This window comes from Schistocerca cancellata, chromosome 5 (assembly GCF_023864275.1).
Source record: "Schistocerca cancellata isolate TAMUIC-IGC-003103 chromosome 5, iqSchCanc2.1, whole genome shotgun sequence".
NCBI classification, from domain to species: domain Eukaryota; kingdom Metazoa; phylum Arthropoda; class Insecta; order Orthoptera; family Acrididae; genus Schistocerca; species Schistocerca cancellata.
Genome location: NC_064630.1, coordinates 552,032,575 through 552,049,134, shown reverse-complemented (window position 1 = coordinate 552,049,134; position 16,560 = coordinate 552,032,575). Strand labels below are relative to the sequence as shown.

General features: G+C 40.8%; 1 protein-coding gene and 1 non-coding gene across 4 annotated transcripts in view; both read right to left on the bottom strand.

Annotated features, from left to right (window-relative positions):
• Positions 1-1,039: 1,039 nt before the first annotated feature.
• On the bottom strand, positions 1,040-1,114 carry Trnas-aga (transfer RNA serine (anticodon AGA)). Its single transcript has one exon. It is a non-coding gene; the product is annotated as a tRNA-Ser (tRNA).
• Positions 1,115-8,636: 7,522 nt separating this feature from the next.
• Positions 8,637-16,560, bottom strand: part of LOC126188269 (uncharacterized) — a 206,580-nt gene continuing 198,656 nt past the window's right edge. For all 3 annotated transcript variants that reach the window (XM_049929840.1, XM_049929842.1, XM_049929841.1), the window contains exon 6: positions 8,637-9,011. In XM_049929840.1, coding sequence (XP_049785797.1) covers positions 8,975-9,011 — 37 coding nt within the window. In that variant the 3' untranslated portion in view covers positions 8,637-8,974. The remainder of the gene's footprint in view (positions 9,012-16,560) is intronic.

The following is a 16,560-nucleotide window of genomic DNA, read 5'->3' as shown; positions in this document are numbered from 1 at the left end:
CTGTGATCACAATGACTGCCACTTCACATGTGAGAGGCCTCCTTCGCGAGTAGCCATGCTTCAAATAACAGAATTAACGTCCCCCTCCACGCATGCATGTCACTGCTTGCCCATCCATTAGCGCACTCTTCTGAGATGAAGATGTGCGAAGAGGACATCGTATGTAGAGAGTCATAACTTCTAAGAGCTTTGTAACTGTAATACTTACAGAAATGAGGTCTTATAACATTCCATCACTCTTATTCTCCGTACCAAAACCTTGACAGGGACCATTTTTACGTCAGCTGTACTATATTTAAATGAATAGTAACAGAGACACCAGTATCACTGCAGTAGTGCACCACTCTAGGCACGGGCTGTTCTGCCTTAGAACACTGTCACATAGAATTCATGTTTCCTCAACCCACCTAACGAGCAGTACATGTTAAACAAATTTCCCCAGTGTAGAACTTCAACGCATACTGCACTTTGGTGACGTTCCTTAAAAAATCATGACACTCCGGCTACTGCCATCACTTAACATCTGTCCCTATTCTGTTCACAACTGCGTGTTGAAAAATTGTGTCAGTAAAGCCAATTATTAGTTATAAATTCTCGTTACAGATGTATGTGGGAATAATTGGGAGCAATATATGCCCCCCAAAATACGTCCTCCAATTTTTGCAACGGTAGAGCACTCCGTGATCCATAATGCTTCTCTTGTAGCTCCTACCAGTGGAGTTTGTTTAACAGCTTGCACCGACTAAACGATGCGTTGACAAAACGCATCACTCTTCGTTGGACGTTTCATTAATATAACGTGATAAGAGTCCTAGAGTGACGAGAAATTTCAAAACTGAGTCGAGTAAATGTTTCGTAAAACGCTTCTTTTGTGGGTAAGATTCTCCTCACATTGGTATTTCTTTCTTCCTACTATTTGCTTTATGTAGTCATTCCAATTTAGATCGCACTGGCTGGTTACTATGATTTTACAATTTTTACCGTTTCTGATGATTCATCATCAACAATATAATAAAACTTCCTGGCAGATTAAAACTGTGTGCCCGACCGAGAATCGAACTCGGGACCTTTGCCTTTCTCGGGCAAGTGCTCTACCAACTGAGCTACCGAAGCACGACTCACGCCCGGTACTCACAGCTTTACTTCTGCCAGTACCTCGTCTCCTACCTTCCAAACTTTACAGAAGCTCTCCTGCTTGGTAGAGCACTTGCCCGCGAAAGGCAAAGGTCCCGAGTTCGAGTCTCGGTCGGGCACACAGTTTTAATCTGCCAGGAAGTTTCATATCAGCGCACAATCCGCTGCAGAGTGAAAATCTCATTCTGGAAACATCCCCCAGGCTGTGGCTAAGCCATGTCTCCGCAATATCCTTTCTTTCAGGAGTGCTAGTTCTGCAAGGTTCGCAGAAGAGCTTCTGTAAAGTTTGGAAGGTAGGAGACGAGGTACTGGCAGAAGTAAAGCTGTGAGTACCGGGCGTGAGTCGTGCTTCGGTAGCTCAGTTGGTAGAGCACTTGCCCGCGAAAGGCAAAGGTCCCGAGTTCGAGTCTCGGTCGGGCACACAGTTTTAATCTGCCAGGAAGTTTCATATCAGCGCACACTCCGCTGCAGAGTGAAAATCTCATTCTGGGAACAATATAATAGATCAGTCGTAGGTCTCATGGCCTGTTTATATACTGCATGTTAGATTTAACTACGTTCAGCTTCAACTCATTTCCAACGCCGTCAAATGTTTGCAGGTCTTCCAGTAAATCGCTATATCCTACAGGTGTTGCATGCGTCCCACGGTTAGCAGCATCGACTGCAAACAGTCTAAATCCAGACATTTATTCCACAAGCCGCTGAGCAGTGCGTAGAGGGGTAGAGTGTTGTCAATTTTCGGTTCTAGTCCAAACTTTTATTATTCGAGGAAGAAATGATTCTCTATAAACTTCTGTTAGTACCACGATCTCTGTTATCTTATTCTCATGACTGTTATATGAGATATACAATGGGGACTGATGGAGCTTCCGACACTATCCTTTGAATCATGTATACTGATGTGGCTGCTTTGCAGGTCAGTCACAACCAAACACGATATCTGATTTTACCAGTAGTAGAGTTTTGTGAACCACTTCTTTCATAGTTGTGTTACGTTTCCATAAATTGTAATAACAGTGGGAACACTAACAATTCAGGTTGCCTCTTTAACTACGACATTTGTGTAACAAGATGTACACTGTCCAGTCTACAAGCTATTCTTTGATGCGATTAGGCTGTAATAGCCCTCCCAATACTGCCATTTAAACAAACGGTATGATAAACTAAATTCGTGAAGACTGTACTTTTAATGGAAAATTTGTTAATGGTGAAAATATAGGGAAAATGCATTAATAGTTATCCAGAGCAACGACCAAAGGGACGTTTCTGGGGGCACCTTTAATTATACACTTGAGCACTGTTTTCCCATTAGGAGTTTACATTCTTAAATTGCAGTAGTACTAGTCGACATATTCTCCAGTTTCAATTCTCCCCTCAACCTCCGGTTTACTTTTGTGTACGCATAACAAGTTAACTACACTTGAAGTAGATAGTTTTAATAGGTAATGATTTAAATCCATTTGACCCATCGGTCCTTTTCTCGAAGACCTGTGGAATAACGTTGTTTATGGGAACCACTCGTAATTTGGTAATGTCTGCATTTGATTGTATTCATGAGAAAATGTCATAAAGCGATACGTGCTGCAAATCCCAGACCTATTTGAGACGTTTTGGTGATTGTGATCTGTGATTAGAGATCTGTAATGATACATTTGTATTATGACACTCACTCTGTGTTTCATTTATACACATACTACTAAACTTGACTCACTTAGGGAGTAAATAGAATTGTATACCTATTAAAGTATCAGCCTTGGTTTCTTTTCAGTGTGATATATCACTCTCAAGTAAACGTCGTGTTTCACCCAAGCAACTCTCACTGTTAGGATAACCTCATCGTGCTATTATGTGGTGCTGGGAGCATGAACGGTGGAAACACACTCGAGGATGAACTCAGAGGTAATTCACCTAAAATTTTTTCTTCTGCGCCTAAGAGAATACTACCTGTTCCAGCTGCCACCTTATTCTGAAGTGTGTTTGGTGGTGCAGTTATTCAGAAGTTTTAGGTCCCGACGTACCGTCTAGAGTCTTTGTATCACAGATCAGAGTTCTGGACAATGTTATTATTGTTGTTGTGGTCTTCAGTCCTGAGACTGGTTTGATGCAGCTCTCCATGCTACTCTATCCTGTGCAAGCTTCTTCATCTCCCAGTACCTACTGCAACCTAAATCCTTCTGAATCTGCTTAGTGTATTCATCTCTTGGTCTCCCTCTACGATTTTTAACCTTCACGCTGCCCTCCAATACTAAATTGGTGATCCCTTGATGCCTCAGAACATGTCCTACCAACCGATCCCTTCTTCTTGTCAAGTTGTGCCACAAACTCCCTCCTCTCCCCAATTCTATTCAATACCTCCTCATTAGTTATGTGATCTGTCCATTCAGCATTCTTCTGTAGCACCACATTTCGAAAGCTTCTATTCTCTTCTTGTCTAAACTATTTATAGCCCATGTTTCACTTCCATACATGGCTACACTCCATACAAATACTTTCACAAATGACTTCCTGACTCTTAAATGTATACTCGATGTTAACAAATTTCTCTTCTTCAGAAACGCTTTCCTTGCCATTGCCAGTATACATTTTATATCCTCTCTGCTTCGACCATCATCAGTGATTTTACTCCCCAAATAGCAAAACTCTTTTACTACTTTAAGTGTCTCATTCCCTAACCTAATGCCCTCAGCATCACCCTAGTTAACTCGACTACATTCCCGTTTTTGTTGATGTTCACCTTATATCCTCCTTTCAAGACACTGTCCATTCCGTTTAACTGCCTTCCAAGTCCTTTGCTGTCTCTGACAGAATTGCAATGTCATCGGCGAACGTTAAAGTTTTTATTTCTTCTCCATGGATTTTAATACATACTCCGAATTTTTCTTTTGTTTCCTTCACTGCTTGCTCAATATACAGATTGAATAACATCGGGGAGAGGCTACAACCCTGTCTAACTCCCTTCCCAACCACTGCTTCCCTTTCGTGCCCCTCGGCTCTTATAACTGCCATCTGGTTTCTGTACAAACTGTAAATAGCATTTCGCTCCCTGTATTTTACCCCTGCCAACTTTAGAATTTGAAACAGTCAACATTGTCAAAAGCTTTTTCTAAGTCTACAAATGCTAGGAACGTAGGTTTGCCTTTCCTTAATCTTTCTTCTAAGATAAGTCGTATGGTCAGTATTGCCTCACGTGTTTCAATATTTCTACGGAATCCAAACTGATCTTCCCCGAGGTCGGCTTCTACCAGTTTTTCCAACCGTCTGTAAAGAATTTGCGTTAGTATTTTGCCGCTGTGACTTATTAAACTAATAATTTGGTAATTTTCACATCAGTCAACACCTGCTTTCTTTGGTGTAGGAATTATTGTATTCTTCTTGAAGTCTGAGGGAATTTCGCCTGTCTCATATATTGTGCTCACCAGGTGGTAGAGTTTTGTCAGGACTGGCTCTCCCAAGGCTGTCAGTTGCTCTAATGGAATGTTGTCTACTCCCGGAGTCTTGTTTCGATTCAGATCTTTCAGTGCTCTGTCAAACTCTTCACGCAGTATCATATCTCCCATTTTATCTTTGTCTACATCCTCTTCCATTTCCATTACATTGTCCTCAAGTACATCGCCCTTGTATAGACCCATTATATACTCCTTCCACCTTTCTGGTTTCCCTTCTTTGCTTCGAACTGGATTTCCATCTGAGCTCTTGATATTCATACAGGTGGTTCTCTTGTCTCCAAAGGTCTCTTTAATTTTCCTGTAGGCAGTATTTGTCCTCTAGCCATCCCTGCTTAGCCATTTTGCACTTCCTGACGATCTAATTTTTGAGACTTTTGTATTCCTTTTTGTCTGCTTCATTTACTGCATTTTTTTATATTTTCTCCTTTCATCAATTAAATTCAATATTTCTTCTGTTATCCAAGGATTTCTACTAGCTCTCGATTTTTTACCTACTTTATCCTCTGCTGCCTTCACTATTTCATCCCTCAAAGCTTCCCATTCTTCTTCTACTGTATTTCTTTCCCCCATTGCTGTCAATTGTTCCCTTATGCTCTCCCTGAAACTCTGTACAACCTCTGGTTTAGTCAGTTTATCCAGGTCCCATCTCCTTAAATTCCCACCTTTTTGCAGTTTCTTCAGTTTTAATCTACAGTTCATAACCAACAGATTGTGGTTAGAGTCCACATCTGCCCCTGGAAATGTCTTACAATTCAAAACCTGGTTCCTAAATCTCTGTCTTACCATTACATAATCTATCTGACACCTTCTAGTGTCTCCAGGCTTCTTCCATGTCTACAACCTTCTTTTATGATTAGTGAACCAAGTGTTAGCTATGATTAAGTTATGCTCTGTGCAAAATTCTACCAGGCAGCTTACTCTTTCATTTCTTAGCCGCAATCCATATTCACCTACTATGTTTCCTTCTCTCTCTTTTCCTACTATAGAATTCCAGTCACCCATGACTATTAAATTTTCGTCTCCCTTCACTACCTGAATAATTTCTTTTATCTCATCATACATTTCATCAATTTCTTCATCATCTGCAGAGCTAGTTGGCATATAAACTTGTACTACTGTGGTAGGTGTGGGCTTCGTATCTATCTTGGCCACAATAATATGTTCACTATGCTGTTTGTAGTAGATTACCCGCACTCCTATTTTTTTACTCATTGTTAAACCTACTCCTGCAATACCCCTATTTGATTTTGTATTTATAACCCTGTATTCACCTGCCCAAAAGTCTTGTTCCTCCTGCCACCGAACTTCACTAATTCCCACTATATGTAACTTTAACCTATTCATTTCCCTTTTTAAATTTTGTAACCTACCTGCTCGATTAAGGGATCTGACATTACACGCTCCGATCCGTAGAACGCCAGTTTTCTTTCTCCTGATAACGACGTCCTCCTGAGTAGTCCCCGCCTGGAAATACGAATGGGGGACTATTTTACCTCCAGAATATTTTACCCAAGAGGTCGCCATCACCATTTAATCATACAGTAAAGCTGCATGCTTCTATAGTTTAGAACGTCTTTCTCAAGTATGAAGTAATCCATTCCCCACTTTATTACTCAGATCATTGCCACTTTGCCACTATTCCTTTGCTTATAAAACAAGTAAAGTCCACATTTTTTAAGGAAAGAGGGCGATGCTATTATCGTAAAAATATCATGCACATGGCACTGTAATGTACTCTCCATACAACATACAGGTAAGCAGTTGTGATTTGCAATGGATGTTTTATACTACTCCATACTCCTAAGGTTTTCGAAACAAGATTTTACCACCAGTAGTTTAGATTGCCACAATTTCAATGTAACATAGAGATGTATGGAGTAAATTACCACAATACTTTTGGCTTACCTGTAACAGAGAATACTATCGGAAATGCTAAGAGAATCTGCTATAAAAATCGATTTTGATAAAAATATATAGCGAAGTTTTTTATTATTGTATACTTATTGAACGGTAGATATGTTTCTCACATGGGTTTCACCTTAACAAACATAAAATTTGTTAGTCGAAAAAGTTTACAGCACTACCAACGATTTATAGACAGTACCTTAATACCATACTATTTAACCGGAAGTAGGAGGATCAGGACATTTAGTAAGGTCGATAAGACATCAATTTACAATCTCTTTCCTGTGCATGGTGCTGACTCCACATCCCAAACTACCTACTTAGGAATGAAATTGTATGATATATATTTATTTAAGCACTATTCTCAGTAAATTCTTAATGTGAGATCACATATCACGTAGGCATCTGTATATAACAAATCAACTACAAGTCAAGGTTCTGCCAGCCAAATGTTATCAGTTTTAGTTACCCTAGCATGATGATTACTACTATGTACAGATGACATTTATAGAGAATAAATAAGAACTAAAGTGACATTATAGCGTGTAGGCCATTGTTTTTAGCACTTTAACAATGGTGGGACAAGTTCGTCGTGTGTTTTCTAGAAGTTATAATAGTCAATAATTGTTAATCATCCTTTAGTATAGCAGCCTTAGTGATGTACCGTCTCAGTAATACACTCTAGGGCGCTGATGACTGCACAGTTGAGAGCCCCACAAACCAACACATCATCAGTAATCTACTCTGGAAGTTGTGAAATATTAACAGTCTTGTATTTATTTGTGTCTTTGGAGGATGGTCTAGAAAAGTGAGTATTTGTAATGCTGGAAGAAAGTAGCACCAAAACTGTAACTGCCCCAAAGCTGTAAGTGAGAATGTAAGGTGGCCATGTGTTGCAGAAATTGCCACTGGGCAGCCATGGCATAGTCAAATTATAGCAATTCAGCTGACTGGAGCCCACACTCCTGCTTTCGCATGTACACAGTACTGTCAAATTGTATGACTTCTATTTTGGTTTCAAAACCATAGTATTTCAGCTCAACTTGACAATTATGCAACACCCAATTGGCGTAGAGGAGTGGGGGCTGAAGGAGGGAGGGGAAGGAAGAGGTGGAAACTTAAAAGGGGTTAGATGATCCTCCAAGATAAATTAAAAATAAGAGCAGTGGAGCAAAGTTAATTTACATTAGGATCATAAATTATACTTGCATAATCATAAGTTAAGAGCATATATACACGGTTTGATTATGTAAGGAGCAAAGCCATGTGCATTCGTTTTCATAGTGGGCCACAGCGAAATGAGTGGTTTGTTTACAATAGAGTCCTGAATTAGACTTACATAAAGATAAGGGTGATGCAATTTTTTTTCATTAGGAGGCGACTCCATGTGGCTGTGGGTCTATTTACATAAGGAGAACAATGGTCCCTTTGTCCCAGGGTTGGGTGTGGGTAACCTTGAAAGTGACAGGTGGTGTTTCTTTACGTAAGTCTCACAAAGAAGAATTACGTTCTCCCCTTCTTCCCCAACTACTGAGATCATATATAGAGTTGTGTTTGTCTCTGCTGAAACCATCAGTTTCTTATTTGAGTGACACTTGTGCAGTCACACCAATGTGTGGAGTGATACAGTGTGAGTAGCAATATCATGCGAGCAGCAATAGTCTCTATTGGCCACACTCTATCCACTGGTAAGTTCCAACATGTGATGCTGGTAACTATTTCTCCATCTTAAGCGAGACATAGCGCGATTTTCTCCAAATTAACCAACATTACAATATGTTTCCCGTATAGCTAACCCACTCTCTAATCTTTCCTTGTATGTAGAACATAGGTGACGTTACTACTGCCTATGTTGTGCGGATGCGCTGAAATGCTAACCATTTCTGTATCCAAGGACATAGCACACCTCACGCTGTCTCGGCTTGTATTGCCTGCCGCCTTTATAGTGAACAAATATTAATGGCCAGAAGTGTTATGTCGGAATGATCTGTTGTATTTGCTTGCATTCAGCATCAACTGTTACTGTTTAAATATCATTGTTGCTGAAATTAAATTTCCGAATTGCTGAACTACTTTTTGTGGTAGTGTAGTAGTCTCCTGCTTGTACAGATGTAATCAGTTTCTAGCAGGAGAAAATAAAGAACAACGCAATAGAGTTGATTTCTTAAATTTTATGGCAACATTGATACAAACAGCCAAGGCAACCACAAAATTAATTAAACACCTGTATAATCTAGACATTAAATATTACACTCTCACGAAATTAGTAACTCCAGCTATTGAAAGGTACCAAAAATGTAATAAATACGACTCTCATCCAGACAAAAGTGCTTCATGTGACTGAAGTCATACTCCCAGTGCATATGGGATGTGAGACAAATGAACACTGCAGACGGTGCGAATCCACACGATCGGCGTACTTCAACACGTCAGCGTGCCGAGTGCTTGGAATCGGGGTCGTGGTTGCTTGCCGATGGCTGCACTACCGTTTACGGTAGCATGTACTTCAGAGAGGAGTCAACACACCTGCAAAAGAAAAGTTTTAATGACGCTATAGGAAATTTGGAGATATGTGTTTTGGAGAATACACATGGAGAACAGCGCTCATGTATAACTCTACACAAGCGCCGGCTTCAACTACTGTATTATCTTCTCACACAGCACAAAGTTCAATTGCATACTATATACATCGACGCGACAGTCATAACACCACTAACGTTTCAAAAGCTCAATTACATACTACCTACATCGACGCCAGAGTCATAACACCCCTAACGTTTCAAATGCGATTCAGTTATATCTAAGCTGCGTTTTCTGAAATAGAGGAAAATATTCTTTTTTCACTGCGACAATGTATTTCTTACATTATTCAATCGTTCGTGAAAGGAGTTTAGTTATGCAGTGTATCTCGGTATACAATATGAACAGAAAAAAGAAAGATCATGATATAGTTATCCTAAATATAACGTGAAAGTTGCTGGTACAGAACTGTTTTGTGTCTACAGCAGTGTAAAGTTCACTATTAGAAGCATAGCGTAATGCAGCATAAAAACAAAAAAAAACATTTAGACAAAGAAGTTTGAGTCTAGAAATGGTAACAGAAGGGGCAATGAACGCACATAAAAGATAGGAGCAATAAAATTAAGTTACATTCTCGAATTATAAAGAATGCTTCTGCAAGGCACTTAATACAATAAGTGAACGACTCATAAGTATAATAATTATTTCCCTTGTACACTAGTGAAGATACCAAAAATAATTAGGGGACACATTCGTTCTCAAGAAAGGAAAAGAAAATTGTTGCATCGGAAGAATACGTAATTATTTAATTTTAATCTCAAGACAAAACTACAGCTGCTTCTACGTCTCTGCAGAGAAGCACTGAGTATTAATGACGCACTAAAACATTCACCTAATCGTCTGCTATAATTTTCCTAGAATATCGTATGTCACCTTGAATTAATAATAAAAGTTTATGCCTGTTGTGACCATGGCGTGGAACATTAAATGTAAGATTGGATGAACGGAAGCGGTACATAGGCAGTAGCATAAACACAATTAAAATACTAATCAAGTCCCCGTGTGATTATGAAAAACTTTTTGTTATTAGAACCAACAAGAAAATTGATTATTTTACGTAAACAATTTTATATTCCATCTCAATTCTACAAACTAGTGTATAAGGGAAGTCTATGACGTAATCACTCCGTTAGTGGTAACGGGACACGGGTCCCTAATCTCTGCTTTAAGCTGTTCGACATCATTAAAGCTGAAACACGTCCGCAGAGGAAAAGAAACGAAAAACCTTATCGAATGTGGTTTGTCAGCGCAGTCAACCCAGTGTTCACGTTAACTGATGACAGGAAACCGTGGGAACTGTAAATCTCTATAACCTCATACGGATTTGAACCCTCTACTGAGTACCACGTGTACACATAGTGTTAGGCGAGACTACCTAGCACGAAGTCCTAATTTGATCGCTCGTGTGTGCTATAGAAGTCTTCTTACTGAAAACGAAAGCGTGTTGCTGTGATGGTCTTCATCCCGAAGAAGAACTGTCGAAGCAGCTTCCCACGCTACTGTTACCCTGCTCGCGTCCTGTCATCTCTGCGTAAGTATTGAATTGATTTACTGTAGTCTGCCCTCGGTGTCGAAGATGGTTAATCTCTTCGCACAACATACGTTGGTCAAAACAGCTCGATGATCACTCGAGATACGAACACTACATAAATTTGGGGCTGACATGTGAGAATGTGCTTAGAAAAAAGCAGTGGAAATCAGTTACAATGGGAGTGAAATAACGAATAATCAACACATAGATAAGAGAATATTTATTCAGAGAATTAAAGGCGAATAAGAGCCAAAGAAATAAACAGAAGAATAAAATGGCTTTGCGTTATTTTGGCAAACAGTTTCAATTCTGAGATCCCTGTGTGCTGATATGGAAATTTTACAATCAATACATACTACCAGTTTTTGCTTGTATAAGCGAAACAACGATAGTTATTCAGCGAGAAAAAGGCAGATGTTTGATAAGAATTGGTAATAGAGGTAGAAAACAAATAAATGTGTGACAAAGCAGACTCAAGTAGAAAACATATTTGTATCTGTATTGAAAATGGAGGAACGCAGGACATATAGCCAAGCGAATGGTTTGGTTGACGGACCAAGGGAGGTCTCTGATGGACTTTTGTCATTCAGAATGTCACATATTACGTTATAAATTGATCCATGTCTGATTAGAGCATCAAGGCGTCCACTTCTCTTTTGATTCCCTGTTTTTCACAGACAGGTGGTCATCCGCACTTGCTCGACTGCAATGGGAGCGTATTCGTCGCCTAAGTCCGGCGCTTACGATGGTACACCTCTGTTGTACATCGGAACAAACTCAGACTTGTATTGTTGCTGCGCTGTTTCCCTTCAGACGTAGAAAGCGGAATGCTGCACGTACTACACTTTATAAAGGGGGTCAGCCGTACTGTTTTTGCCCATCTGGCGGTAATGTGACGTTGGGATTTCTTTGTCCATAAAGGAACCATTTAAAAAAATAATAACGTAGTTCTAGATGTGATAGAATTGTATGACGACTACTCATAGTACGAAAGTAACGGAGCAGTCGAGCGAGAGGTTCCAAGCGACCTTTCTCGTAAATGAATCTCGCTTCTACATCGTGCTGTCTGGTATCACATAACACACTACACGCTCGTTCAAATTATGAGACGATCGCTTACTTAAACTTAAAACCCTTTCACACTTTTTTTGGGCTCGTTACACAGCTTTTTGTTCTGTTGAGAGGTGGATGGGACTCTTCCTGTATGCTTTCACTGTATGGGGACTTTGCAACAATTCTCTCATGACGTGGCCTCAGCTTATACCGTTCGCCGCCTCCAATATGTACGCAAAGAGAAGGAGCGCCTGTACCGTTCTGTGCAGGTAGTCGAAAACAGAGACTACTCTATACGTAATACTATATTTCTCCGCCACTTTATTTCGATCCAGTGCAGTGATTTAAACCTGGTGGTAATTACTCCATGAGGGGTAAACTATAATTTTCTGAAACGTATACATAAAGAGCCTCAATTTTGTATAAATCATTAATCTAAATAATTTTTTGAAGATCATTACAATTATCTCTATTTCAGAAGACCGCGATACAGGATACATAAGTTACAAATAATTACATTATTTCAAATACTGGGATTAACGCATAATATGGTAGTAGTTACAGCTTGCGAAACGAGTGTATGAACATCTTCCACACCTTGTCCACCCAGTACACATGTACTTTGTATCATGCATCTTTGATAGTAAAATTAAGACATATGCATCACATATTCTTAAATATCTCATGAAACTGTCTTCTTCATGCTATAGATACTCTCCGCAATAGATTACAAGTTGCTTCATTATTCACTGCGCAACAATAAACGAACTAATTGACAACACAACAGTAACTATGCAATCGCTACTACATTGTTGCAGACCTTCCACTATATTATTATTATTATTATTATTAATGTTAGTGACACAAGACATTCGAAACCTGACGTCTTCCATTTTCTGACAGTTCAGAAGTAAGGAATCCAGAAATCAAGTGATTTACCAACAGTTGCCTACGTATAGAGTATACATTTTAATGTGGTTGATTTTAAGTGAGGCAACAGGGTGTGAGTAAAGTAAGTGCCGCTAGGTAGAGGAATGGTGCAGAGGAAGCTTGTTTTGTAATAGGTGCGTATGCCGGTAGTCAGCTTCCTTTTCTGATAAGGATTTGTTAGTAGCACTCGTGATGTCCTGGGAATTGCTTCGTCATTCTCACTGACTCATTAGATTAACACCTACACAAACTAAATATCATTTATCTTTTAAAAATGAAAATGTTCAAAGAAAATTCTTTTAGATTCTAAAGTTGAGTTAGGTGGATGAAGGGAGGGGGGCGGGGAGGGATGATCCTAGTTAATATCTCATGGTACTCAGGGGCCTCAGAAAGATAGGGTGCCACTGATCTAGAGCCTATGTTAACCTAATTTGTCAACAGAAGTGCTTGAAGGATGAAGCAAATAAAAAAGAAAACACACACACAAGGAGAGACAGGAGGGAAGAATAACAGGAAACATAATAGCAATTATTATAATATCAGAAAAAAAATTTAGTTTGTTTGAAGATTTTTTCCTCGCGTAGTCCAAGGTCAGAGTAGTAATTTATATCAGTGACAGTCAGAGACGCTCATGGTACGCAGTTTTTACAAAGTCGCAGTTCATATGTCAGTTACTTCTCGTTACACAATATGAGAAATGTCAACTCAATGTCGTCTGTCATGACGGTAAGATTGGAAGGAAGACATTTTGTTCTCCGCAACCCACCAGTGTAATATACAAGAGTTACAAGATTTACAATTAAAAGTGCGAGAATATTTAAAACTTACTCTTCTTATTACGTAGCTAAAGGTGCCCATACTTAAATATGTGGAAATTTCGCATTGAGGGGGTTGGCAAAATATCTAGCGAGTTGATTGTTGTGCGCATAGAGCCTTCAATATTTGTACGATTTGTTTTCCACAGACTAACTAAAACATAAATAACGATGCTAACAGTCAGTCCAATAAATACGGTATCGCTCTGCACCTTACGGATATACGTAGCCAGTCACAATACGATGACAGACAAAATTAAAAATAATTCAACAGTAATATCAAATTCTACTGAAATAACAAGTAAACTACGATATCACTCAGTAGAGGATGTTTAATAACTGTACAAGTGACCTCTGTCAGCAGAGGAGCACTGCATGACATGTGAAGCACCAGAAGACTTCGTCAGGTGTCAACGTAACTTTGTGATCGTTACACGCCATCGGAGGGAATGTAACTGATCAACGTTGCAATTCTGTGTGAGAGGTCACCACAAGCCATTAGTGTAGTTCATCTTTAGCGCTGTAGTCAGACCTGGTAAGTTTTATAAAGGGCACGAACAGCGTCAGAAACTGAGGGATGACCATGAACGAAACGGGGATGCAACCTACTCGGATGAGACAGCGTTATCATAACCCGAGAGAGTTCAAAGGGCCCTCATTGTGGGTCTCCGGTTGGCCGGCCGGTTCGATCATGCAGTATGGAGATTTTTGTGACATTCTGATGTGACAGTGACCCGACATTGGACTGTATAGGAACGTGAGGGCAGGGATACTCACCTACAAGATCCCGGTCGACAACATGCGACCACCACCAGGGAAGATCGCCGTATTGTGCACAGACTGCATCGCAACCATTTCACATCTGTGCCTGTCGTCAGAGAACAAATAATGGACTACCTGCTAAACTGTTTCTCAGGCGCCAAACTGATCAGAGATTAGCAGCAGCCATACGAGGGAATTAACGCCCCATGCGTCCGTTGCCGTGTCACTACAACTCAAACGGAAGCGTATGTAGTGGTGCAGAGGAGGCGAGCATAGATTGCTGATGAACAACGTCACATAGTGTTCAGCGATATACCGCGGTTTCACAGTACCACGGAGGTCCACCGTCGGCGAGCATGGCAACGATCTCAAGAGAGATCTTACTCTTCGAAAGAGAGCTACACCTGTGGGAAGGCATTCGGTATGACTTCAGAACACGGCTGGTGGTAACTAAGGGAACTCTGACGACACAGTAGTACGACATGCATATCCTGCATCCTCTTGTGTTTACCTATCAAATGACAGTATCTCGGTGCCACTTTTCAACAGGACAATGAATGTCCACACTAAGCATGCGTTTATATGAATTTACTGCGTGATGTTGAGGTATTCCCATGGTCATCATTATTCCCAGGTTCGTCCTCCACACAGCATTTGAGGGAAGAATTCGACGTCGGTGCCAGTGCCAGTACACACGATATCAAGACTGTTGGCCGGCTTGCTCTGGGAGAGGATACAACGCCTTTACGGCACCTTGCTCCAACGGACCAATGAATAAACGCAGGCCAGAGGGAATTCGACGGCAGTTTGCGTGATACTGTCAAGTTCTTTATAGTCCTGACTCGATTTTGAAATCACCGGAATAACATCACATACCCTATCAACCTATAATGTTTAATTTGGTTTTCTACTCCACTTCTGGGTGCTTTTTTCCACACAGTGTACACTGGTGTAACAAAAATCATGGGATAGCGATATGCCCGTATACAGACGGTGGTAGTATCACGTACACAAGGTATAAAGGAACAGTGCACTGGCAGAACTGTCATTTGTACTTAGGTGATTCACTTGATAGAGTTTCCGACGTGATTATGGCCGCACGACGTGAGTTAACAGACTTTGAATGAGGAATTGTAGTTGGAGTTAGAGGTAAGGAATGTTGCAACTCGAAAATCGTTTGTAAATTCAATATTCCGAGATCCACAACATCAAGAGCGGGCCGAGAATAACAAATTTCAGGCATTACTTCTCACCACGAACAGCGTAGTGACCGACGGCCTTCATTTAACACCTAGAGCAGCAGCGTTTGTGTGGAGTAGGCACTGCTAAGAGACAAGGTAGGACGCACAACGAACGTATTCGTTAGGACAGTGCGGCCAAGTTTGGCGTTAATGGCCGATATGCGAGTGCCTTTGCTAACAGCGAGACATCGTCTGCATCTCCTTTATTGGGTTGGACCCTAGACGACTGGAAAACCGTGGTCTGGTCAGATGAGTGCAAAGTTCAGTTGGTAAGAGCTGATGGTAGGGTCCGAGTGTGGCGTAGACCCCGCGTAGCCATGGACCCAGGTTGGGAACAAGACTATGGGCAACCTGTCTGTGGCTCCATAATGATGTGGGCTGTGTTTTCATGGATTGGACTGGATCTTCTGGTCCAAATGAACTGATCACAGCCTGCAAACAGTTATGCTCAGTTACTTGGAGACCATTTGCAGCCATTCGTGGTATTCGTGTTCCCAAACAACGATGGAATTTTTATGGACGGCAGTGCGCCATGTCACGGGATCGCAGTTGCCTGCGATTATTTTGAAGAGCATTCTGGACAGTTCGGGTAATGATTTGGCCACCCGTCGAACATTTATGGGACATAATCGAGAGGTCAGTTCGTGCACAATATCCTGCACCGGCAACGCTTTTGCAATTATGGACGGCTATATTGTAGAGACAGTAAGGCTGAATTTTCTTGAAGGGGACTTACAACGACTTGCTGAGTCCATGCCACGTCGAGCTGCTGCGCTACACCGAGCATATTAGGAAATACCCAATGACTTTTATCACCTCAGCGTATATTGAGCAGTATCGGCCATAACCAGTATTACGAAGAAAATTTTCCGGATGATTTTAATTCCTTTGGAACCTTACGCGTGACTTTCGTAAATGATTTTGGGGAGGCTCCCCAATGAACTGGTTGATCCCAGCCTCTAAAACCCTCTCTACCGACAAATGGACTGTGGCCGAACGGTTCTAGGCGCTTCAGTCCGGAACCGCACTGCTACTACTGTCGCAGATTCGAATCCTGCCTCGGGCGTGGATGTGTGTGGTGTCCTTAGATTAGTTGGGTTTAAGTAGTTCTAATCCTAGGGAACTGATGACCTCAGATATTAAGTCCCATAGTGCATAGAGCC